General features: G+C 34.4%; 1 protein-coding gene across 4 annotated transcripts in view; it reads left to right on the top strand.

The window, feature by feature from the left end:
* PTBP2 (polypyrimidine tract binding protein 2) overlaps nucleotides 1-25,459 on the top strand; it is a 57,057-nt gene extending 31,598 nt beyond the window's left edge. The window contains exons 8-14 of one of the 4 annotated variants that reach the window (XM_080915929.1): nucleotides 4,242-4,437; nucleotides 18,123-18,259; nucleotides 19,683-19,716; nucleotides 20,138-20,230; nucleotides 23,268-23,484; nucleotides 23,588-23,665; nucleotides 23,821-25,459. In XM_080915929.1, coding sequence (XP_080772055.1) covers nucleotides 4,242-4,437; nucleotides 18,123-18,259; nucleotides 19,683-19,716; nucleotides 20,138-20,230; nucleotides 23,268-23,484; nucleotides 23,588-23,665; nucleotides 23,821-23,950 — 885 coding nt within the window. In that variant the 3' untranslated portion in view covers nucleotides 23,951-25,459. Of the gene's footprint in view, nucleotides 1-4,241; nucleotides 4,438-18,107; nucleotides 18,260-19,682; nucleotides 19,717-20,137; nucleotides 20,231-23,267; nucleotides 23,485-23,587; nucleotides 23,666-23,817 lie in introns of all 4 variants that reach the window. The other 3 variants (XM_080915928.1, XM_080915927.1, XM_080915926.1) reach the window with 3 other exon arrangements.
* The last annotated feature ends 630 nt before the right edge of the window (nucleotides 25,460-26,089 follow it).

Genomic DNA, 26,089 nt, shown 5'->3' with positions numbered 1-26,089 from the left:
ATTTATAATTAGATTTCTTAAGCTTTTTGCTGTTCATATCTTTTGGTCTCCCACATTTCTCTGTGCACTGTAAGTTGGTTTCATCCATAGTTGCCTAAACTACATTAAAGCTGTCTGTCAGTAGTGGACATTAAAATGGTGCAGTGGTAACAGTCATTTTCCGTTTTTCCCTTGCTTATTCTGTGGGTAGTATTTGACCCTCTGGCCCCACTTTAAGGTTTTTTTCCCTCTCCTAGTTTCTGGTACTTTTCCCTAGATTTCTTCTTCCTTTCTTTTAAGTTGTTTTTCCCCTTTCACATTCTGCTTGTGTTTGACAGACTTGCTTAATTATTTTTAGTGCTTTTGTTAACTTCTCTAGCTCAGAACTTTGTCTAGCCAATCATTTTTACACTTTCAAACTTAGAGTGTTCTCATTGCAACTTGCGGTTTGCTAGTCTTCCCCGTGTCTCATAATGCAAGATACCAGTATCATTGTCATCAACAAGCCAGAAAACTTGCAGTCATTACTCCATCCTTCTTTCCTGTTTGCAGATGTTGCTTCTGAGTCATTCCTGAGTTCCTGTTTGTCCTTCAACTCTCTTACCACCCGAGTTTAAACAGGTGTTACTCAAAGTTTTTCTCTGATTTTTTTTTTTTAAACTTATGCCAGTGTACAAAATCACATAGTTTACTTAATCCTGATGGTAATAGAATGTTTTTTTAAACAAGTAATGCTGTATAATTTTCTCTCTATTAACTATACATATAGGCTTCATTATAACATTTATACCCGAATATAATATATTTTAATCACACCCATGCTTATTAATTAATTCTTTTTCTCATACTACTCCTGTTAATTCCTTTCTAGGAACATATGTAAGGGGTTATTACAAGAGCAAAAGTCTTAGTTACTTTTTACTGTTGGATCATGACCAAGGCTACTTACAGAAAACATTATTGGAAGCCTTATTCTTATCCTTTCCAACAATTGGGGACCAAGTATTCAAGCATGAGCCTAGGAGAGCCATTCTCACTTAAACCACCCAGAGGTGCAGCATACTAGTCCCTACACTACTAACGACAATGTTTCTTCCTAATCATAAGTGCCTGTAGATTCTCACTACCCTCTTCTTTCTTGTTGATGGAATGTTGGCAGGTCTAGTCTTGTACAGCTCTTGTGTAGGTAATTACAGGTGCTAAGCACTCAAGAGTGCAATATCAGGTCATGCCTAGCCAGAAAAGATTTTCAGTAACATTCTACCCTTGTTTGTTTCTGACTACATGATTGTTTCAAGTTAGTCATACGACTTACTTCCTCAGTGTCCTTAAGTGACTATTTTTTGTCTTTAGGATAAAGTCTGTAGTCATTAGCATAGTTTAAGAGATTAAATGTTTGCTTGTTAAAGTCTCTCTTCCTCCTTTTTCATTTGTGTTAAACTTTTCTAAATACTTAGTAGGTATGCTTTCTCTGATCTTCGAGCCACACAGTGTGCTGCTTCATTGGTTGCTACTGCTTTTCTCTTCACTTTTACTTAACTTGCTTGTTTTTTTGTTTTTTTGTTTTTTTTTTTTTTTAATCAAATTCCGGTTGAGAAATTTCTTCATGGAGAAGTCCACCTTGTACTTTGAATTAGAATGGAGATTTTTATAACTTTTTTTTAGAGAACTGTGTTTTCTGTTAGTCTGAGTGGATACGGTGTCTGCTTTGTTCTCTGCTGAGCATTGACATTTGAGGTGATAAACTGAAGCTGTAACAACAATTCTAATTCTCATAAAGTAAAGGTCTTCATATTTTTGTAAGAAAACCTGTGCAGTATGCTGGCAAAGCAAAGAAACTCTTTCCTTGGCTTCTCAGTAATTTTAACATTGGAATGTGTAAAACTAATTGAAGCATGTAAATACCCCAGTTTTAAAGGTTATTTTCTGCAGCAAAGTTATAACAACAACGCGTGAGTAGCAAATGTCCTTTTGCTTTTGTTATTTGAAATCCATGAACTATGTCTTTTTTGTAGACATTAGATAATGATGCTGTGTTGTCTAGAATCTTTTTCATAGTCATTTTGTTTTAGCATACTTGGGTTACATTTTAGCTTTTACGAAAGCAACAACCACAGTAAATTCAGATGTCTGTAGCACTTAAATCATGTCTTGAGTCTTTCTTAAGAAGAATTCACTGTTTTATGCAGTTGTTTTGAGAAATCTAATGTGATGGTACTTTGTAGATAGTTTGCTTGGACTTGCTTAAGCTTTTATAATATGCATTTCACATTTATAAGTTTTATGTTGCAGATAGTTTTGAACTGCTTATTTACTATTAAATGTCCCAGAGAACTTGGAACTTAGTGCATCTCTAAAGAATGCCCATGAGCTCTCAGTTAAAGCACCTTTCATGGGAACAGTGCCACATGGAAGCAGTGTCTGCATAGTTCACTGTGCTGTTGTAATCATGCTTCTGTGTGGACACTTTCCTTCACTTTGATACTTGTGCTTTATACATTTTAACTTACTGTGGCGATTCTTTTCTAATTATTTGTACTTAGTGTCTAAACTCTTTTAGAAAGTAGGAATATTTGAGAAGCCTTTGCTTGCTGTACATAATCTTGAGCTTTAATGGCAATAGTCTGTGTTCTAGTGAGGTCATTGTCTTCTGGCAGTTATACCCCCATAGGACTCTGGCTTATGTATCACGACTTTTGGGGATTGCAAATATAGCTTGAAATGAACCTTGAATTATTTTTTCAACATGATTTTTCCCCCTTCATACAGATTTTAAACTAACTAGGTTCCTGTTTTTTTCTTTCTTTGTACCACACAGTTATTTTATAAAATTTGACTGACTGTTTCTCCAGCTCTTCCCAGTCTGTGTGTAGCTGTGTGTCTTTTACCTGCATACAGATGTTTTCTAAAGGTTAAAATTGAAGCTATCAAAGATTTCTATAGGCTGTTGTAGTAATTGGTGCCTTGATTGAAAGTAATTTGGCATTCTGACTTAATATTGCATTAAAATAGCACTTTCAAAAGTCTATTGTAGATGAGTAATTTTCTGTCAGCACCTTTAGCATTAACCTAGTGATGGTGATTCAAGCCAGTCTAATGAGATGATATGTACTCCTTGATAATATTTAATTAGTTACCTAAGGGTAAAGTTTTGCTACTCATCTTCTAATAGACATTTGCAGCACTGGTTATTTTACATTAATTTCTTGATAAAGTTGATATACTTGGTGTCTACTTTTATATGGTATATTTTTTGTGTGTAATAATTTGCTTTTTCCAAATGTAATTTAAGTGATATTGTTTTTGAGCCTTTAAGTTAGTTTTTACCAGCCTTGCGAACTTCTGATGGTGATTTTTTTTTTTTATTTTTTGCTGCTTTTCAACTCAGTAAAATTTTTGTATATTGAGGGGAACTATTGTTCCAGAAAGTAAGAATATTTCCATGTTTGAATGAATTCCAAGCTTAATATACTTAAAACAATTATAGAAGTTTACTTTTGCATTATCAAGACATTTTATTCTTCTAATGAAAACTAATGCTATGTTCCCACTTATACTTTTTTAAATATAATATGCCTTGTTGGACTAGAAATGATTGATATACAGAGGTAAAAAGTTATAATCATAGTACTCAATAATTCATGATAAACTTTCACATGTATGATCTTTTATTTAATCCCCACAGTAACCTTTTAGGATCATTTCTATATTGCTACACTGATAATTGAAATTAGTAGTGGTCTTCCAGTGATGTAACTGAGTCTCGATTTTTAACTGTAGAATGCACTCTTCCTATTCCAACATTCCTGGAATGACATTGACTTTTCTAATTTCAAGATACTCTGATTAAGGTCCAGCAGCTCATCCTAAGGAAGTACTTACTCTTACTTCATTTCAAGGGAATTGTTAAACATTTTAGGGCTGCATTTATTTGTATGAGTCAACTTTCTGTAGTGTGGTATCCAGTAGTAGTTGTGTCAGTTCATCTTAGTGTTATTTTTAGGGCTGACTGTTTGTGTAGCTGTTATCAGTTTTATTTTTTTAGACTGTTTACAGTTTTTTATTTTACTTAAACGTGTTCCATTGATGATGAAATGGTTGTACTTTAGAGTTAATTAGCATTTCCTATTTAGTGAAGGCAGTAATTGGTAGGAACTAACACATCTAGAACAGAAGTAGCATGGCTTACTGTATGAAATTTTAATCCTTTTTTGCTGTTTTCCAAGTTTATGATGGCTGATATATTTTATTCACTTTTACAGGCCCTAGATGGTCAAAATATTTATAATGCTTGCTGTACCCTAAGGATTGATTTTTCCAAACTTGTGAATTTGAATGTAAAATACAACAATGATAAAAGTAGGGATTATACACGACCTGATCTTCCATCTGGAGACGGCCAGCCTGCATTAGACCCAGCTATTGCTGCAGCGTTTGCCAAGGAGACGTCCCTTTTAGGTATGAATTTTACTGTCTGTACCACCTTTCCTCCATTGCTCACGGGAAAGTGCCTGTTAAACTACTGTAAGTATAATTAACTTGGATTTCACACCTTAACAGATGATGTTCATATTTTATGAGTTTTGTTCTTGTGTATTCAGAGTGCTATATTAATTCCATTACAAGGAAGCCCTTAACTTCCTGAATTTAAAAGTATCTCCCGTTTACTCCTTTTTCATCCACCTCGCTTTTCCATATACAACTCCCCTAAAATAAATGAAGAAAAACCGGAATGAAAAAAAGGTTACTAAAATATGTATGCTTCAGATTTGATGTCTTGTCTAAACGAGAGGTTTTTATGTGTTCTTGTTAGGGTTAATTTGATTGCTTTAGCAGTATGCAGAAATAACAAAGTATTAACAAAGATAAAAACTAGAGTCTATGGGTGCGGGGAAGTTTTTAGAAAATGATGTGTACCATAAATGTTACAGTTACACTTGAGAATTTTTCTTTAACGTGGCATATTGCTCTTCCTTTGGACTTGGAGATGTGTGTGTGTGTGTGTGTGTGTGTGTGTGTGTGTGTTTGTGTGTTTGTGTGTGTGTGTGAAGTTGGTTGACTGAAGATTAGAGGAAAATGTAAGTTAGAATAAGCAAACTGATAGTGTCAAATTTTAATACTTTTCTTGAATTTGTTGTGTTTTGAAATTTTACTTTGCATTTGAAATACTATTTTTATTTATGTGTGGATGTCTCTGTGTGTATGTTTGCATACCACATGTATACAATGCATCTGAAGGGCAGAGGAGGGCGTCCAGTTCTCTGGAACTGAAGGTTACAGACAGATGTGATGCTAGCTGCTGTGTAAATTCTGAGAACTGAGCCCATGTCTTCACCTGGCGAGTAAGTGCTCATGAATATAGAGCCATCTCTATCCCCAAGGAATATTATCTTTAAATCAAGATGATTAGATAGAATCCAAGATTGATGGTTGAGAAAGGAAGAAGTAGCTCTTAAGATTTTAGTTCATCTCCATCATTTAAAAAAAGAGATGAGTGTTGAAGATACTTATTAGGAATGTATAAGAACTATGTTCACTGTTATATGTATAAAATGATTGGTGCGTATGTGAAATGAGTCTAATGTTCAAGATCAGTTATTTGCAGTTAATTTTAAGGAGGTCATACAAAACTGATGACCCCTTTATTCTAGCATTTGCTGTCTCTAGCACCAAGCACTGCTGTTGTGACTAAAATTAGTACATAGGTGCTTTAGGGTAAATGCTTTAGATGATTTCTATTAGTGGTGTTCCTGACAAAATTTGATTTGCAGTGTAGGTATGTTTGAAGCCTTAGTTGATTCATAGTTCAGTTTTTAATGACAGTGCCAAGACTGAGATGATAATAAGTGATAGGCTATTAACTCTTTATTAGACAGAACTTGTACAAAAAGTGTAAAGACTGTCTATAATTTTAGCTTCTGCTTTTTAGGCATTCTAAACACTTCGCAGGTATGTTAGTGAAATCTTAAATAGCCAGACAAAGCGGGTAGTAGCAAAGTAGCAAAAATTTTCTAATCTAGAAAATTAAACAATCATGTTTCACTTCTTTAAAAAAAGTTATTGGGAAAATACTAAAAAGAAAGTGCCATTAGAATACTGTTTGGATCCTAAGTAGAGGCTTTTATTTTTAAGGTCATTTGGAATTTTCTGGGGGAAATGAATAACTCTTTGTTGTGATCTTAAGGCTTTGGTGAGAAAATATAAAGAAAAAAATCTTTCATAGCATGAAACTGGACATGGCTCAGTTTTTACGTGCTTGCTCTGCTGGCACAAGCTACTAAGTTTTAATCTCAAGTACCTGTAAAAAGCATGCATAATAGCTGCCATTTTAACCCCAGGGTGGGGAGTAGAGAAGGGGGCAGGAAGAGGTGGAGTGTCCTTGGAGATCAGTAGTCAACCTGATTGCTAAGTTCTGGGTTAAATTTGACAAGTTAAGCTTGCTTTTTGTAAATTCTATCATCTTTTACTTGTTTTAATTGTTCTACATTCATAAGTGGACTTTTTACTTTAACTGTCCTCAAATGATTTTGAAAGTTTAACTTTTCAAACTCCAATAATATAGATTGTAAGTTATGGTATTTACAAGAAAAACATTCATACAAACCAGTTAAAGTTTTGACTTTTTTTTTTTAAATAAATAAAATGGTATTGGATAAGGGGAACAGGACTGAGATATTTCAGACACTGAGCCACAAGAGTCCCCTGACACATATACAGCAGAGGACTGCTGGGTCTGGACCCAGTCAAAGAAGATGCACCTAACCCTTAAAGAGACTAGAGGCCCTGAGAGTAGAGAGGTCTGGTGGGGGGGGGGGTGGTGGGAGCAACCTCTTAAGGGGAGGAGGGAGAGGAGGTACAGGATGTGGAATAGTCAGGGGTGGACTGGGAGGGGGATAATGTCTGGACTGTAAAAGAAGATTAAAATAAAGAACAAAACAACAGTTAATTTAGAACTTTTAAGTAGGAGTGATAATTTAGTAACTTATAATGGATATATCTTCACTGGTTATTTTTGTTTTGTTTTTTTCTGCTTTAATACATTGAATCTTTGAAAGTCGACATAAGTATTTTCAATAAATTTTACCTTAAATTATTTTCTAAGATTATACTCCTAGAACTATTGAATAAAAATAGTAAAGATTATTGATAGTTTAACAAGTTTCTTCCTGGAAGATAAGTATTAATTTGAAATACCATGAATGGTGTAGAAAGCTGTATCTTTGTCGTCAGCCCACCTTTCCTGGATGAGACAATGCCACTGTGTAGAAAGAGCTGCAGGAAATTTGTTTTCCCAGTCTGCCTCAACGTTATAGTGCTGAAACCACTGTTTTTTTATTTTTGTTTTGTTTTTTGTTTTTTTTTTTTAATATTGGCCTTGTTTCTTTTTCTCAAAACACGTTGAATTACTACCGGAATGTACCATTAATTATAAACTATGTTGCAGTTTTAAAATACGTGTTATAATTTTTCAGTTGTCTGGAATCTTTCAGCTGGTGTGTTACGTAGTTCTTACAAAGGACTTACTAGAGACTTATGTTTGTCTAGGGTACATGCTAAATCTTCAACTTGTTTTAGGTTTGTTACCTTTCAGAAAAGTATTTTTAATAACTATTCTCACTTTTATTTTAATTTTATGTATTTTAAAATTAAGGTGTTGATCTTGCCTTAACACCTATTGCAGTTTTGGAGTACTGAGAATCTAAGCCTATGTTTAAGTCCAGCTCAGTGCTTGTTTCTGAAAAGTTATTTCCAAACATTTTCCAGGGACATCTAATGTTCCAGTAGTGATGTCGCCACTATAAAATGATAACTGTCTTTTCTTTATTTTTTGCCTCTTAGGATATTTTATCAGGTGACTTCACAGTACAACCAAAGTACTAGTGGTGAGATTCCTTTTTGGTCATTGTTTCTGATGCAGAAGTACTGAAATAATTGCTGCAGTACCCTTTACTGGGAAGACTGTCCACCTGAGTATTCTCAAATATGTGTGGGTTCACTTCACTCTCCATATTTAGCTGCTTCCATGAATTCCTTATTTTAAAAAAGGTTTTATTTTAAACACTAATTATTTTTAAACTATCACTTATACCTTGTTTCCCTATCTCTCTTCATAGGAATCACTGTTTTGGAAAATGTAGTTTATTCAGAGAAGGAAAACATAGTACTTTGTAGATATTTAGAAATGTAACATCTAAATATAATCATAATCTTGGCAGTCTCTTTATTCACTTACCTCTTTCAGAGAACAAAGTGGTCCCAGTTATTGACTGTAAATCGAGGCATTATGGTAATTTTTGTCAAGGTAAATATATTGAGAAGTAGATAGCCTTAGAAAATTGCTAGAAATGATTTTTCATGATTATGTTGCCACTTAAAAATATTAAAGCAACTAATTTATCAAAAATAGTTTGAATAAAATAACACCTATTCGTAGATTAACAGTATTAGCAGAAGTTTAGCAATTGATTATGAGGAGATAAAAACATTTTTCATGAAGGTTAATTTGTACTCCTTGTCTAATGGAGCTTTTCCAAATGTGTTGGCTATTGAAATCACCACTGAAAATCAGTGGCTGTGGGGTTCATATATTTTTATATATCCCAAAACATTTTAGTGAAGCAAGAGTTGAAAATTAACTATTGGAATTTTTTATACTACATTTTAGAGTTTTAGTAGTTATTCACTATGTCCTCATGTAAAGACATATAACCATTCCACAGTATTTTAATATTTTTAATTCATGTCATAATTTAGTTGGTGTAATTCTGATAAGATGTTACTTTATTTTTAAGCTAGGTTTATTGTGTTTCTCGCTTTTATGAGTAATCCTAAAATTAAGTTTATTTCAAAATTTGGAAGGCTTTTTTTTGGTTGGTTTTGAATGAGTCATTCACACGGTAATATTTTACAATTTGCATTTATATGTCAGTTTTACATGTCTTAGAATGAATCCCACATTCCTGTAATAAGATCAGTAGTGATAATCGTGGATTTACTTTTTTTTTCCTGTTGTGTTTTAAATCAAAGTCACATCTTAACTATCACCACAGTATTCCCAGATTTTCTTTCCAAACCATAATTTATCTACCACATCAAGAATTTCTGATTAATTCAATAGAAAGAAGTGCCACTATGTAGTCCAGGTTTAGTCTCGTCTTGCAAATTGCTGTGTTGAACAGACTGCCCTCAAACTCAATGTTTTGTTCTTCAGCCTCCTGCATGCTAGGATTCCAAGCCTTCCTATGTCGCCAAACCAGGCAGTAGACTTTGTTTCTGCCTCTTTTTTAAATTTATTTTTTCTTTTATTGAAAACAGGTTTTCCCTGAGATAATATATCCTGAGAAGGTTTTCCCTCCTTCTCCTCCCAGTTCCTTTTCACCCTCCTCTAATCAAATTCACTCCCTTTTTTATGTCTCAGTAGAAAACCAAAGGCTTCTAAATGATAATTCTAAAATAAAACAAGATAAAAGCTATAACATCAGCATAGGACAAAATTGACAAAGAAAAATCCAAGAAAAGGCATAAGAAACAGATATAGACACAGAAACTTACTCATTCATATACTCAGGAATCCCATAAAAATACCAAACTGATTACACTACAAAGGCTATGTAATGTAATGAAAGAAAAGTAAATTTAAAAAATGTAAAAATAAACATTAAAAGGAGGAGGAAAAGACCATGACCTTTTAAAGACAGTTCATTTTCTATTGGCCATCTACTGCTGATCATGAGACCTCCTAAAAGAGTAGGGTTTTTTTTTTTGTTTTTGTTTTTGTTTTTTTCAGTGAGACTCCCTTGAAGAAACCTAATTTTAATTTGCCAGAGGTTATCAATTGGAGATTGCTTCTGGGTTAGGGATGAAGCGTATGTCCATTTCTGCTTTCAGCTCTAGGAACCTGTCTGGTGCAGACGCTATGCATGCTGCCTAGTCTCTGAGCATTGATCTATTGATTTAGAGATTCTGTGTCCTTGGTATTCTTCTTCCCCTCTGGCTTTTAAACTCTTTCCACATCATTTTCTGTTGAGTTTTCTGAGCCCAGAGGTGGGGGATTTGATTGAGACATACCCTTTGGGGCTGACTGTTCCAAGGTCTCTGCCTCTGCATATTTATTGTCTGATTGTTGGTGTATGTATATGTCTTTGTTCCTGGCTGCTAGGCAGCAGTTTCTTAATGTGCCCAAATATCTAACCTGCATCAAAATTTATTATTATTAAAAGGTATTTATTTATGTTTGGTCTTTTAGGTAGAATCTCACTATGTAACTCAGGCTCCTGTGCCAGTCCCTGTATTAAAAACAAAAACAGTGATTTTTGTTTATTTTTTAAGGCAACCTTGTGCAGAACAAGATTCTGAGAGAGAATGGTGGTGGTGGTTGTTACCTATCTGCACAATTTCTTTTTATACTATGATAATCCCTCTTCTCTGCTCCAACTTTAGTTTTGATATGATTAAAAAAAGTGTTAAATTAAGCTTTTAGAAAGTTGCTAGTGTTACATTGCTCAGATTGTTTTCCTGTAGTATCATAATTTCTTCCTCTCTTCACTGTCTTTGGGCTTAACTACATCTCTGAAGAAGACATGTAACATCTGGTTCCTCCATGATTTCTGACTTAGTTATGCTGGAGAGTGATTGTGAGTTAATATGGTAGCATGAAGCCTGCATTCTAGTTTTCTGTTAATGGGTTAGTGTTCAGTAGTGACTACTGCCTTAGTGTATTCATCAGCGTGAGGGGTTATAAAGATTGCCCTGCTTTCACATAGTTCTTTTTCAGGAGTTAGCAAAAGCCTAGATGTTCTCCCCTCGGTAAACTAGACCTTTACCCTGTCATAGATGTGTGAAAAACAATACTGGTCTTTTACTTTGGAGGCTGGGAACAGTACTGGAGACTAAACCCAGAACGTTGGGCACATTCTGTAATAACTCAGCCTATCCTTAAGGCAGTTTAGAACTATAAATTTCTGTTTGGTTTTTGGTTTTTTTTTGTTTTTTTTTTTTTTTTTTTTTGGCTAACAAATACAGTTGGTAGATATAGCATTTGCATGTATTTAATTGTTTTAATTATGAATTGGTACAGGGTATAGGATAGATTATTCCCAATATCTGCTTTAAACTTTAGAAGCTGTTACTTTCAGGTTCTAGTAGCCAGAGAGTGGAAGCTAGTGATTCATTGATGCATAGTGTATTGATAGGTCATTACTGACTCAATTGCCTTTCCTCTGACTCCAAAAAGGAAGGAAGGAACTGGGCAAAGGACTTAACAAAGCTATTCAAAAGTTTATACAAGTTTAGATATATTTTTCCCCAAAGGCTAGCATTCCCATAAACCAAGAAAGATCAGAAAGTATTGTTTTTTCTTAATAAACAGCAGAAGATTATATATTACACCTCTCATAAGTGTGAGAACAAAACAGACTCAGGTGTGACTGAGGTTGTAAAAGTTTGTAATTTAGTCATAACCAATTCGACTGTTTATTTTCCTTGCATTTCCCTCCTATCCTGTCCCTTTCACTTCCCAAATAGAACAACACATCTGAGGTGTGTCTTTCCATCCCTCCATAGAATCTTTAATAGTGCAGATCCATCATTTTGATGAGGTCTAATTTACTGTCTCATCTAAGTGATTTGTGGGGCTTGATTTTGAAAATGGCCTCTTTTCTAGCACTTTTAGTTTTAGTTAATTTCATTACCCATTTTGAGTTAATTTTTATATGAGGAATGAAGTTTAGGAAAGTTTTTGTTACTGTTTTAAACTAGCCTATTCTCCCAAGCCTATTCAACCAAGACTGAACCTCTGTTGAATTAAATCTGTTCTTTTTCAAATATTTTTTGGTGTGTGTGTGTGTGTGTATGCTTCCTTCATGCATGTTTCTGTAGGTACCTTACTACCTATCGAAATGAATCCACACTTGACACTTTATTGTAAGCTCACTATAGTCATGTGCACCTGTAGTCCTACTTGGGAGGCTGAAGCAGGAGTATCATGAATTAAAGATCCATCAGGACCACCTAGTGAGACCTTGTCTCATCAGAATAATTAAACGGAAATTTATGTATTTTTAAAAGGTGATAGCTATAGATGAAATGTGTAAAACACAGAAAAGCGCTCTAAAGATGAACATTACATCTGTTGTGCAGGTAGTGCAACAGAGGATGACAGCTTATACAGGAGACTTTCATCAAGGAGAAAACATACGATACACATAGAACATTTCAATTAGATTCTTCATTTTAAGCATATTTTTCTTATTACTTTGAGAATACCAAGGTTTCTGATCCTACAGATTTTGTCTTCAAGTAGATGATTACCAAGAAGTTTTGATTAGAGGTAAATAAATGAAGTGTTTTTGTAGAGTGAAATGTGTGATTCATGATCAGAAATATTTGATGTATTTTCCAAAGGAAGGATCAGGAGGGTTTTATGAATCACAGGTACAGTGTAAGCAAATGCAATGCAAAAAGTCTGTGTGTGTTTCATGAGGGACAAATATTCTGAATGGCACATAGAATAATTGGGAAAGTAGGAATGAGATGAAGCTACAAAGGGTTACAGAACAACATCTTAAAGATAATGCTATCTGTTAAGATTGGAATTTTATACTAGAATTTTTAGCCTCTTAGCATCAAAAGCTTATCAAAAGAAACTTTCAAGCATTCTCTAAGTATATCTCATGAAAATACATTATAATTATCCAAAATGTTAATTAAGAACCTTTGCTAAAGGACCTATCAATTGTAAGTAATTGAGTAAGGATGATCTGTTTATTAAGAAACTGGTGTCATGCTATATCTGGGAGCTAAAAGCAGGAGTACTAGATTGTTTTTTCTGTCTCAAAGAGTCTAAGATAGCGTGAAGAAGTATGGGGAAAGTAACTGTAAATGCATTAATGGTAGTTACTTATAAAGAATGACGTGTGAAGATATATATATCTATATAGATATCTATATATCTATAGATATCTATATAGATATATATATATATATGAGACAGTAGTATAAAGTTTTGTTTGTTTGAATACAGGGTCTCACTGTGAAACCTAGGGAGGATTGGAATGCTGGGCTAGCCTCCAGCTCACAAAGATCCATGTGACTCTGACTCCCAAATGCTGGAATAAAAAGCATGCACCACCATGCTTAATCTAATCTAGAAGCTTGACTTTTAGTTTGAATTCTGGCAAGAGCTTTAGGGAGCTGTGAATTTAAAAGTCAGGGATTAATACTTAAAACCTAACTTTATTTTACAATTTTCAAAGTAAAAGAGAACAAGATTAAATAGTTAAAATAAAATTTTGGAAGTACATACCTACACATTTATTATTGTATTAAAATGAGATTGAGGCTAAAGAAATAGCTCAGTGGTAAAGTGCTTGTTTAACAATTGCAAAGCCCTGACTTTAATCTCCAGTACCTAAAATGAACAGTGATGGCTGTAACGGTTAGGATTAAATTCACAAGTTGCTCTTCAGTGCACCGTGGACCATACGATGATCCACATCAATAGCAAGCACATTAGGAAGAAGTAGATAACAACAGCAACAAACACAATAAATCAATGCCCAAAAGATGTCATAGGAAGGCGAAATGGTGTGATGAATAAAGCATCACCCAAGAGGGAGTGTTTGCAGCATGTCAGAATTTGTACTGATGAAGTTGAAGTCCAGCATTCCTATGTTGGAAGTCTGCTGTAACTTCACTGGCTTACATATTTACTGTGAGCACAATGGTGATTCTGCTATCTCTGGCTATCGTGAGAATGAAATATAATGACACGTAGGAAGGTTTTTCCCAGTGCCCAGCATGTAACAAGTGTTTGTTTTTCAAGCTAAAACTCTGGAATCAGTTGTAGTAGATTGGGTCAAGAAATGATGAAAATATTGAAACTTAGAAAATAACTCCTTTTTGTAGGATCATTGGGAGACCTAGAAGAAATTTTTATCATGCTCTTATAAAAAGTTTAAACCAAAACTGGCAATATTTTGGGTATTTTTTCAAAACAAGGCAAACAAACAAAAAACCAAAAACTCTAGGAATATTTTTAAAAAATGTTTTTTTCAAAAAGAAAGCTAGGAGTAGTTTGGATGTTCAGAGACTTAGTCACCCCTTCTGTGGCATTTTAAAGGAGACGAAACGTAAGTGCAGTCCAGTGAGAGGTTCTTCAGGGATGTTTTGTGAAAGAATTGTTTTAGTGGTTCTTGAGAAAAGGCTTCTGACAGGATAGTCGTGATCCCTCTTTCATATTACCTCTTTCCCTTCTTCCACCTCAACAATGGTGACATAAAGGGCTTCTTACTACATGTGATCACCTGTAAGCTAAACAGCCAGCTTTTGTACTTAGTTTCAAGTCGCATGTTATTGAAACAGAAGATGTATTAATGTACTTAGCTAAAAGTTTGTAAATCTTTAAAATCAGTTTCTCTTGTTAAATTTAAAACTTATGCATGTGACGTATTGTGTTTCACAAAGGAGCAGTTATCTTGTAAACATAATGAGTTAATATTTATGCTTTTATGTGGAAGTTGCATTTTTATTGATGAGATAATGCATTGCAAAACATTTTGTAGACTCTCTTGTTGCCATAAGTACTAACGTAAAATCTAAAATGTTTCTGTGTGGTGACAGTTAATTTTTCAGAGAAGAGTGTTTGGAAAAAAGCTGAAGTCTTTCCACAGAGGATTTCAAGTCTGATAAAATGTTAAGCTGTGCACCTGGTTTAGAAGTGAAAGTGGTTTTCCTGTTACTTAGGGGAAGAAATAACTGAAAAGCATAACATGTTAGTTATTAAAGGGAAACAGTGTTTCCCAATAGCTGTTAAAAATCACTAGTTCCATATGGTAGGTGGCTTATGATGTAATTTTGCAGGTCCTTTGACATAATTTGACTAACCTGTTTTGTAGCCTCTTAGCCAGGAGTAGTGATAATAGATTGTGAATTAGCATTTAAACAAACGTGAACAGTACTGGAGGCCTGAAAGCTTCCATTTTACATTTTGTTAATATTTTTCTTACCTTTTTTCTTACTAAGAGAGGATTGATTGCTTCTGTTTTGAACTCGAACTTGAAAGTTGAACAGTCTTTTTATTAAAAGGTAATATTTATTAAAATTCAGCTTAGACTTTTAAGCTGTCTCTTGAGTCTATAATAATTTACATTTGCCTTTTGATTCACAAGAATTTTAGGTTCATTTAAATATTTTTTTAATTAAGTGACATTTCATGACCTAAAACGTTATCTAAATATTCAACATCAAATTTGCTCCCTTATAAAACCCAGATGTAAAAACCTGGAATATTTTTAAAAACAATTATGTTTAAATATTTAGTGTTTTTGAATAAATTTTTACTAGTTTTGAATTTGATAATTTTGTTAGATTATTGAATTGTCATCATAGGAAAAAAATATATCCTAAAGGCAGAAACCCCCCTCCCAAAGTGAAGTACTAGGTATACTTAAATAGAAATCTTGTTAATATTTTCATGATTATTTTTTTGAGAATGCAACAGGAAAATGAATATGTGATTTAGAACTGTCAATAGTCTAATTTTAACTACATACCTTGATAATCCTTTTTAAATGTCATCATTCTTTCTTTGAAATGACTTTTCTTTTAAATTCCTTAGTACTTTTTAATATTAAGGGTACTATTTGTAAGACTGAAAGTAATCTCTTAATGTTTGATTGTTCTACAAAATCAAAATAGGATTTGTCTCTGATTCTTGATTTTTCTTCTTGGTAAGCAAGGGGCTTTATTTTGTACATCAGGCTTAAGTTTAATAGAGTATATAATTAATATCATCTTTTGTTTTTAATTTTATTATAGTAAAAATGAGTAGGTTTAGTTCAAATAAACAAAAGCTTGTCTTGAGTAATTTTAAATGTAAATGGAGACATGAAACCAAAAGTTTTGTTTTGTTGTAGTGTGCTGCAAAGTTCAAGGAACTCAGGAACATAAACAGGAGACATTAAGAGTCTAGATGAAGAGAGAAAATACAAGGAATTTGGAAATTCTTGGGATTGTTTTATTTTTGTGTTAAGTTATGGTTAGAATTTCAGTAAAAGTTTTCTGTTAGTGGCCTTGAAAGCTTCCCCTTACCTTTTAGAATTGAAAATGGCCCACAAATGAAGTTGATTTCATTTGTTGTGGGAAAAGAACTTACCAAATAACTGTTTTTGAAGTCTTTATATAAGAGAATTTGAGGCTTAACATGGAATTTTTTTTAAATGTTGCTCTTAGTGTATTAAGGTTGGTGGCTTTGTTTTTGTTTGTTTACTTTTGTCAATATTTATTCTGAGTCTCATAAAGACCATAGAGTGTAACCACATATTTAAATTACTTTTTCTTCCAAGAGGTAGCCAATTAAAGCTACTAAAACAAAGAAATGATTTGACAAGATAATTACTACATCTGGTATTTCTACTATTGTTAAGTAATTGTATTGTCAGCCAAACTGCCTAAAAATTCTGGGTGTTTTCCTTGTGTTGTTACTTTGTTTCTAAGCATTGAGAGGTCACTTAGCAAGAGAATGTCAGAGAAAAAGTACTGAGGATGAGTGTCTATAAGTTCATGTAAGTGTGTGCTTGTGGGAGTGCGTGTGTGTGTGTGTGTGTGTGTGTGTGTGTGTGTGTGTGTGTGCGCGCGCGAGTGCGTGCGTGCGTGCGTGCGTGTCTGTCCCCTGACAAAAAGTGAAGTTATTCTTTTAACAATAAATGGAAATAACCTGTGAGGTGTGATGAGTTGTTTTGTATTTAATATGAAGAAATAACCCTGGGCCAAAGATGTCCTAGTGGTAAAGATAGTGCTGTCATGTCAACTATAATATGGTTCTCAGAACCAGTGTGAAAAGCCTAGAACAGCAGCACCCTGTGACCCTAGTGCCTGACCAGGGCCAGGGGTTATGGAAGCCTATCATTCAGCCAGTGTAGCTGAGAGAGACAGTAGCCCAGAACACGAGAAAGTAACATTGCCACAGTGCACAATTACATTGAGCACACATACCACATACAAGAAGAAATAATATGAATTAATACCTAACGGAATATTATATAATGACTGTTCAAAAGGTATTATGGTACTTGGTTTTATTATTTTAGCCTTCTTAATTTAAGTTAGAACATTCGGAAACAAAAAGTAACCCCCAAGGAAAGTGGACAAAAGACTGTCAGATACTCACCCAGAACAGTTTTATAATTGGGAATCTTCATCCTAGTGACAGTGCTCACGGGGGAAGAAGAAAGCCTGAATGACTAAGAAACTGAAGGAGGGCTTTTTTTTTTTTTTCCCCATGTAGAAACCTAGGAATTTTCTCTCCAAACTTGAAACTAAACCCTGACAAGGAAATAAGATCTCCACCCATGCAGGTAGCAGTATACCCAAAGTAATGCATAAGAGCAAGAACACTAAAGAGAAACAGTGGAGACTCACAGAGCCACAGTGAAGGGCTGTTTGTTTCTAAGCACATGTGTCATGAGATCTGTGTCATTTCGGTAGTGTGCTGGTGCCATTTTTATGTCAAAGTGTAAATTCTGTACTGCTTTGGACTGTACTTAACAAATAATATACTAGGTAAATAAGAACTTAAGGGTTAAAAGAGTTTGGGGGTACATTTTGTTTCTGCTTGAGTATGAAATTGAGAAGGCAGATTGTCACATGCTTTTCTTTAGGATATTTATATGAATTGTTTAGGTAGATTTGTCTGTGCTAGCTGAATTTGATAGGAAAACAAAATTTGTTCATAGGAACTGAGCTGTGTTTTTTATGTAGCAATGGGATGAGAAGTAGCATTGTGGTAAAGGTTGTTGTATACCTCCCTGTCAATGTTAATCATGGAAGTGAGTGAAAGTGTATTCTTCATGCTTTGTTAGCTTTCTGTAGGGAAGATAAAGGACTATCGTGCATATAATACGTTAACATTGTACAGGTATGTACCATACTTTAAGTAATAAATGACTGTTGAAATCAATTATTTTTCCATAACTGCTCCACACCAACAAAACATTTTTCTAAACATCATAAAAATTGACTTACAGGAACCATTTGGAACGGTCACCACAAACCATGCAGCCATTGTGCTTAAATTGGTTTTGTAAACGACTTGTGTGTGTTTCGTAAAATATGCTTTATTTTAAAATTAGGGCTTCCTGTTGCAGCTGTTCCAGGAGCTCTCAGTCCTTTGGCTATTCCAAATGCTGCTGCAGCTGCTGCAGCTGCTGCTGGCCGAGTGGGCATGCCTGGAGTCTCAGCTGGTGGCAATACAGTCCTGTTGGTTAGCAATTTAAATGAAGAGGTTAGTAAAATAATTTTTAATGGCTTTTTCATCTCCATTTCATTTGTGAAAGTTTTTCATATTTCATTTTGCACTTGCCTTTCTTTATGTATACTCATTAGCCAAAATATCTTTTGTATTTCTGCTTCTGGTTAAAATCTTTGTACTTGTTTAGTTAGTACTGTTTCTTTAGACAGTCATATATCTTTATGTATGTATATATTTTCTAATATAGCTACCTATTTTTCCTAAGAAAAATATGGTGAAGTACCGTAGTTGGGCTTTTTATTTTTCTGTTGTTCTCAAAGGCAAATGTGATCTAATTTTGCAAGTGTAACTGTAAAATAATTTTGCTCTTTGCCTTTTCTAATGATTTGCTTGTTCATTTCATGCTTATGTGTCATTGCATTTTTTTAATCTTATTTTATGTGAACTACTCTAATACATTTTTCTTTGAAGGTTCTTCCAAAGATCTTGACGAGGCACTCTTCCAGTCTTTCTTAGTAATTTTTTCTTTGCAGTTTTTAGTCATTGTCTTCTACAAATAGATATTTCAGCTTTACCCTGCTCCCTTTTGTTAAATAAAGTTGCTGTTATTTTCTTCAGTTGTGCATTTTATGTCTGGTATATTTTATTTTGATTGCTATGAAAGCTGGTATGAAATGTGGGACCCTCAAATATATCGGTTTATGATGTCTAATTTGAATATTTGTCTCATTTTTGATTGGCCTCTGTTAATAATAGACATAACTTAATTTTGTTGTTCAGTACTGTTATCATCCACAGTTTTGCATGCTAAAGTGTGTGAATCAGAGTGCCTTTAAGACTTGCCTGCATTTCATAACCAGCCATGCTTATGCTGTTAAAAGTTCAAAGTTTAAAATTCCTGTGCATGCGTTCCTTCCCTATGTTGAGATGAAATGCTGTATTTACTCTTTGATAGAGATGTACTTTACCCATATTTGTCTTGGATGACTACATTTTGCTCAGTTTTTCTTGTACAGTACATAAACCAACCATTTTCTGACCAAATTCCTGCATTTCCTATGTACTGACCTATATTTTATTTTTTTTTTTGTTCCCCAATTCCTTATTTTTTTCTTCTGCATTGCTGTTTCCCTTCCCCATTTCATCCTTTTCCCTGTGTGTTCACCTCCCCTTTCCTTGTCTTCTCCCAAATGCCCGTTCCCTTCCCTGTCTTATCCTTTATTTTCCTTGTCCTTGTCTCCATTCCCTGTCTCCATTCCCTATGTTCATGCTTCTGTGCTTGAACAAATGTTCCTCGGACCAACTTGCCCCAATTAACCGCCTTGAACCATGATCCATGACCACCTCACCATTCTGCGGGAACCACCCTTCGTTATGGATGATCTGTTCATCTCCGCTCTTCCTCGACTCTTCTCTCTTCTTGTCTTACGCTGCTTGCTCTTCTCTCCTTCTAAAGATGGTTACGCCCCAAAGTCTGTTTACCCTCTTCGGTATGTTATTGTTAGCACTATACTTTTATTATTGATTTGATTTTTTTTGTTTCACCTTAATTCTTATTTGTAGCTAGCACTTTGGCTTAAAGTTGAATAGTAAATCTTTTGCTATTTTTCTTTGCTATTTAAAACTCTCCATAGACACAAAGTTTGTTTTAATGCATGCTGATTTATTTTGCATGGTTTTTAATTTAATATCATTCACATAGCTTTGAGGGTTTATCAAAAATTATTCTTTTCAAAATTCACTGTTCAAAATCTTGTTCTTCTTTATTCATTTGTGTAAATGGTGAGATTGAGTGAGTGATCATGTTGATGTCTGAATGTTTCATTGATGTGTCAGAAAGATAATTGTTAACTGACTTGCACATAAAATTAATTCCATTTCTGGATTACCTCTCTGTGGCTCCACAAAAAGGTGTTTATGGAGATGTGCAGCGCGTGAAGATTTTGTACAATAAGAAAGACAGTGCTCTGATACAGATGGCTGATGGGAACCAGTCACAGCTTGGTAAGAGGGAGCTACATGTTACCTATACATTTAAATTCTAAATTCAAACTCAGTGGTGTACATCTGTGGCTAAAAACAGGCTTTAATTGAGTAAGAGATCATTTGTGGCTTTTTAGTGATCAAGACTCAAAATGTCATATTAACTTTTATATTTTTATAATTTATACATGGTGATTCTGTGTTCTGCTTTCTTCCAAACAACTCTGAACACAGCTTTATGGAAAAGGATGTTAGCATCAAAACTGAAGTGACTTTTGATTAAGAGTTGTATTTCTATTTTCTGTATTAGAACATAACTGTCCATAAAGGTCATAAAAACCCTATTTAATGTTCTTGTGTTCTTTTAAAATCACTTTTGATATTAATTCAACCTTGGAGTGGAAAGGGAAATGTCCTTTGAGTTGCTAAGTTTTAAAGAACAAAAAATCTTGACCAATGATTAATCCAAAAGCCAAAGTGTAGTTCAGTAGAGTTCCATATATATTACTGGTTTTCACACAAGATTTAATCTAGAATACAACTGTATGCTTAATATGTGTGTGATTATCTGCAATTATCACCAGCTCTTAGCTTATAATTTAATTCATTAAAATTCAAGAATGATGCTACCTTTTTCTGACTGCTCTCACATGTTTTTTAAATCTTGGAATTTACCATTTTTGGGGATTAATTGTTGTTACATCAATCAGAAGGGGGAACTTGGTAGCTCAGATGAAATATAAAACTATCTGAGTTTCTGGTTTAAAGTGACAATGCGTATCTTCAATGTACTAGCTTAAACATAGGTATTTGGTATAGTACTTTCGCCTGCTCTTATGCACATGCCTTCTGAGGTGAGTTGTTGCTATTATTTTGATATCACTGAATTTTTTTTGTATTTGTTTTTCAGTAATGCTGGATATAAAATCCAGAGATTTGCACATACTTGGCAGGTTCTCTGAGCTGTAGCTCCAGCTTACTGTTTCTGTACATTGCCTTTATATGTAATTAACATTTGATAAAGTTCCTGGTGGACAAAAACATTTTCAAGTATTTTCTTCTCTTATTAGTATTTGAATCAATTATGGTTTTACTTCCTTTATTACAAAATCATGGAGAATTATCTGAGATATGGGGCTTAACACATTCTGAATACTTTTTGTTCTTATTTTATACTTCAAACAAGTGTTACCAAATTATTTATTGTGCTTGATTGCCACAGCAAAATACTATGATGTAAAGTTGAAACAATAAGTTTTCTCAAAGTTATGGATGACGTATTTCCAGATGGAAGTGCTAACACAAATGGAAGCTGTCTTGATGAGCCTGGAGACAGCCACTTTTATCTCTGCTATTTATGTTTTTACCTAATATGAGTGTATTGGATGTATTCGCTTCTTTGCTTCAACAGAGTATCTATCTACCCAGAGTAGGAGTTGGGGTTTATTGTAGCTTACAGTTTGAAGGTTCTGTCCATCATAATGAGGTAGTCACATCAGCAAAAGCTTGAGGAAGCTGGCCACATTGAATTCATAGCCTGAAAACAGAGAATGATGAATGTTGATTGGGTTAGTCTTGTGTAATCTAGGTTGCAAGCCCATGGGATGTTGCTGTCTTCAGTTATTGTGGGCCTTCCCATCAGAGTTCATCTAGATCCCTGCTGTGACCTTTTAACGCAGTTTTATAGTGTGACCCTTCTAACTATAAATTTTGTTGCTACTTCACAACTTTTTTTTACTGTTATAAATCATAATGTAAATACCTGACATGCAGAATATCTGATATGTGACCCCGTGAAAGGATCCTTTGACTTCAAAAGGGGTCACAACCCGCTGGTTGAGAAGTGCTGATCTAGTTTATCTTCGGGGGCTTGTTTGTTAGGTGCTATGAATCTGTCATGTTAGCACTCAGTATAAACCATTGTGTTGTGTAAGATCCTTCAATCCAAAGGGAAGAATCCTTTTAACCCCCCCCCCCCTTAATGAGTCTAGACTTGTGACCAAAGAAAAAAAACACTTAACTATTTGCTAATATTAGGCAAGTTCTCAGACTGGAGAGATGGCTTAGCCATTAAAGCCTAGGTTCCCAACCAAAAACAATCTGACAGTTACCTCAGGAAGCCATATGATATCCTATTACTTTGTGCTGTGTAGAGATAGTTTTGTCTTCATGTGTCCTAGAATTTGAAGGGAAAAATAATGAATAAATTATGGTGACTTTAAAGGTGTATCCACCGAGGATATTTAATGAGAATATGAACTTCTGCAAGAGATAATTAAAAGGCCTCTCTAAAAGGGACTTTAAAAAAATGATTTGACAAAATGGAGAGAAAGGTTAGAGAATACTGTCTAGCCAGAGAACATATAATATAGGAAAAAACACTGTTAAGATGCCATTCCATTATGGCTGGGATAGTGCCTCACTGCATCACTCCTAGCACCATCAGTGAATGTCTGTGCAAAGATGCTAGAACGAATGGAAGGGTCAGGCTGGGAAGCGTAACTCATTAAAGAGTAAGTTTAGATTCTGGGATGTTTACTAATTGATGACATGATCAGTTATAACCTGTGAAAGTCTTTTAACTGCTCTCTGTATAGAATGTATTGGGAAATACAGGTCCAATAGGAAGGCAGATAAGGAATTGGAGTTACCCAGACCTTTAACAAAAGACAGTGACAGGTGAAAAATAGAACATAAATTTGATAGGGAATTAAGAGGATAATCCCAACCTTGCTACCCAGGAGTTCTGACTAGGAAGCCGAGCAGCAGGAGGGAGGTCTGCAATAGAGTTACTACATCTTTCTTGTAGTCATTAAAATCTAGTTTATTATCAGGATTCTTACAGAAGATAGAGGGTCGTAGCCATTTTTCTTGTTCTTTGAAGGAAGTTTTTGGTACAATGCCTTGTCTAATAGAAATGAAAAATGATGTCTTAACTACCAATTCACATGTTAATAAATTCATGATTTTTAAGTTGCAAGTAGATTTAAAATTTTGAAATTAAAAATATCTTTATTCTAAACTTTGATATTTTAATAGATATTCTTTATTTTTCTAGCCATGAATCATCTTAATGGGCAGAAGATGTATGGAAAAATTATTCGTGTTACTCTCTCTAAACATCAGACTGTGCAACTACCTCGGGAGGGACTTGATGATCAAGGGCTAACAAAAGATTTTGGAAATTCACCCCTGCACCGTTTTAAAAAACCGGGATCCAAAAACTTTCAGAACATTTTCCCTCCTTCTGCCACCCTTCACCTGTCTAACATCCCGTGAGTATTTCAACTTGGGACTGAACACAGTCATAGTGTGAGCAAAGGGAGAGGTCTGCTGTTTTCTGTATTAATCTGGACCCTTCTGTCTTCTTTTTCTAAGTCCTTCTGTAGCAGAAGAGGATCTGCGAACTCTGTTTGCCAACACCGGGGGCACTGTGAAAGCATTTAAGTTTTTTCAGTAAGCAAGCTTCTTTGTCTTAAAATGTGTTGTGACTTAACAGAAATTAACATTTTTTTCAAATATTTATGTGTTCATTTTTTTACCTCAAATGGGTAAAAATCAATGTTTAAAACTCTTATGAAGTATCTAATTTCATAATTTTGTTTCAGAAGAGATCACAAAATGGCTCTTCTTCAGATGGCAACAGTGGAGGAAGCTATTCAGGCTTTGATTGATCTTCATAATTATAACCTTGGTGAAAACCATCATCTGAGAGTGTCTTTCTCCAAGTCAACAATTTAAGGATGGGAGATGAAGATGGCGGGCAGATCCCATTGTTTGGTGTCGTCACCTATTGACTGTTCAGAAAAGTGGGGACCAGAGTTTGATTTTTTTTTCATGCTGTTATCATTCCTTGGTTATAAAATGAAATGGCATATGTAACGGCAGAGTTGCTAACTGCTGTGTTTCATCTGTTCAATAGGGAAGCCATTTTTGTCTGTTTAAATTTTTAGTTTAATTTTGCTTCTTTTTTTTTTTTTTCCTCCAACTTAGTTGACATACGTGCCTTACAAAGGAAAACTAGTGTTGCTATTGTGCATTTACTAGGAAAAAAGAATTGGTTGTTTAGGGCACATCGTTTTGTGGGAATTAAAATATGTTTAGGCAGGGGTGTGTCAAAAGGTTAAGTTTTTGTTTCTCCTGCTTGGAACTTATTTTGAATTATTGGCTTATCACATTTCTTTCTATTTAATAAGACACTTGATACTGAAAGTATACAACAGCATTTTTAGTTCCTACTATCTTAGGCTTTATTGCTCTTGAAAACATTGGCCTTTTGTATCTCACAAATCTGGTCTAGATTCAGTTATGAATATAGGCATTAGTTAAAATTAACAAGATGCAGAGTATTAATTTCTTAAGACAAGTGATTTCTGTAAGTTTGAGCCCTATGTGGAAAGCATTGTGGAACCTTAACCTTTTTGTACACACTCTTGTGGGACGTATCATATAAATGTCAGCACTAAGTAATGTCTTGTTTGTGGCTGAATATTTTTCGTAGATGTTTTTGAAGTTGACATGACTTATGTGCATTTAAATATATATTGCCATCCTTAGTTTGTAATTAAGATTTGGAAAATGGTTGTGGATTTCTGAGCATGTGCAGACTGGTCTAGCTAGTTCAGGAACTGGTGCATGTATTTTTCAAAGACAAAGAAAGTGTACTGCGAAAACTTGCAGGAAGATTAATTTTGTGGCAGTTTTCTAAAACTGACAACCAGGTGGGACCAAAGTTTATGTGCCTTTAGTCTTAATTTACCTTGCATTGTAATATTCAGTTTTAATAAATCTTCAAAAATATTTTGTATTTAGGAATAGATCTGACTTTAATAAAAACATGGCTCAGAATCTACAGGTCAAATTTATTTGAACAGTTCTTGTCAATCTGAATTGTTGATTCTGTTAAATGACCAATACTTTTTGAAATTGATGTACTTAGTTTCAAGATTCATAGATTCTGTTATCTATGTAGACAGAATGGTCATGTATATTTTCTATTAGTTGAGTTTTTACATCTTTAGAAATGTAAAATTCAGTATAGTTTGAAAGCGGCACAATTAAAAATTAATTTTCTAACAAAGTTGGGAGGTTTGATGGTTGTTTAATTTCATTTTGTGTGTACTCTGCTTACCTCTGTAGCATGCTCAATAAACACTTCTGTAGCTCTGTATTCACCTTTTCTGTCTTTCTCTGCTGCCTTTTCTCTCTCTCCTTTGTTTTCACTCCACTGTGCTTCTGAATTCATGTTTACTCTCTGCCAGGGTGGGAAAGGAGTAATAATATTACAATCCTATGGCTTTATACCATAAATAAATCTAGATGCTGTGAAAATGCACCAGCTGTTCCTTTTTTTAATGCAAAAGACGGTAACTGCTTTTTCAGGAGGACACATATTAAACATTTCCCACCCTGTTTATAATCTGCTTTAACGACATAACTTCTATTGTAGCTTGTTAATTCTCTCTATCTCTTTTGTTGTTGTTGTTGTTTTCCCGTAGATTTATGCACTAATAGATCTTTTGGATTTGCCATGCTCTCTTGCTGCAGTTTCATCTTTCATCTTTGTGTCTGCTCAAGATTTCCTACTAATTTTAGACTACTTCTGAGTTACAACAAAGGGTGCCCATGTGGCTGGAAAGGAAGGGGGCTATGTCACCTGCTTCTAAATGGGATCATAGGTATATACACACAGGCTTTTAAACCGCAGGTGCTGTAGTCTTCACTTTTTATACCGATGCTGTCGAGTTATTATTTTTTTTTTTTTTTGGTAACCTTTTATATACAAATATTGGTATCAAGTTTGGAGTTACACATGTATACCTCAAAGTCACATGCTGTGGACATTAGGTTGATTTTTTTAAGAATGAAGGATCATGTTTT

The sequence above is a fragment of the Micromys minutus genome, assembly GCF_963924665.1.
Source record: "Micromys minutus genome assembly, chromosome: 4".
NCBI lineage: Eukaryota > Metazoa > Chordata > Mammalia > Rodentia > Muridae > Micromys > Micromys minutus.
Note: the sequence above shows the minus strand (reverse complement) of the source record. Positions and strands in the feature narration are given on the sequence as shown.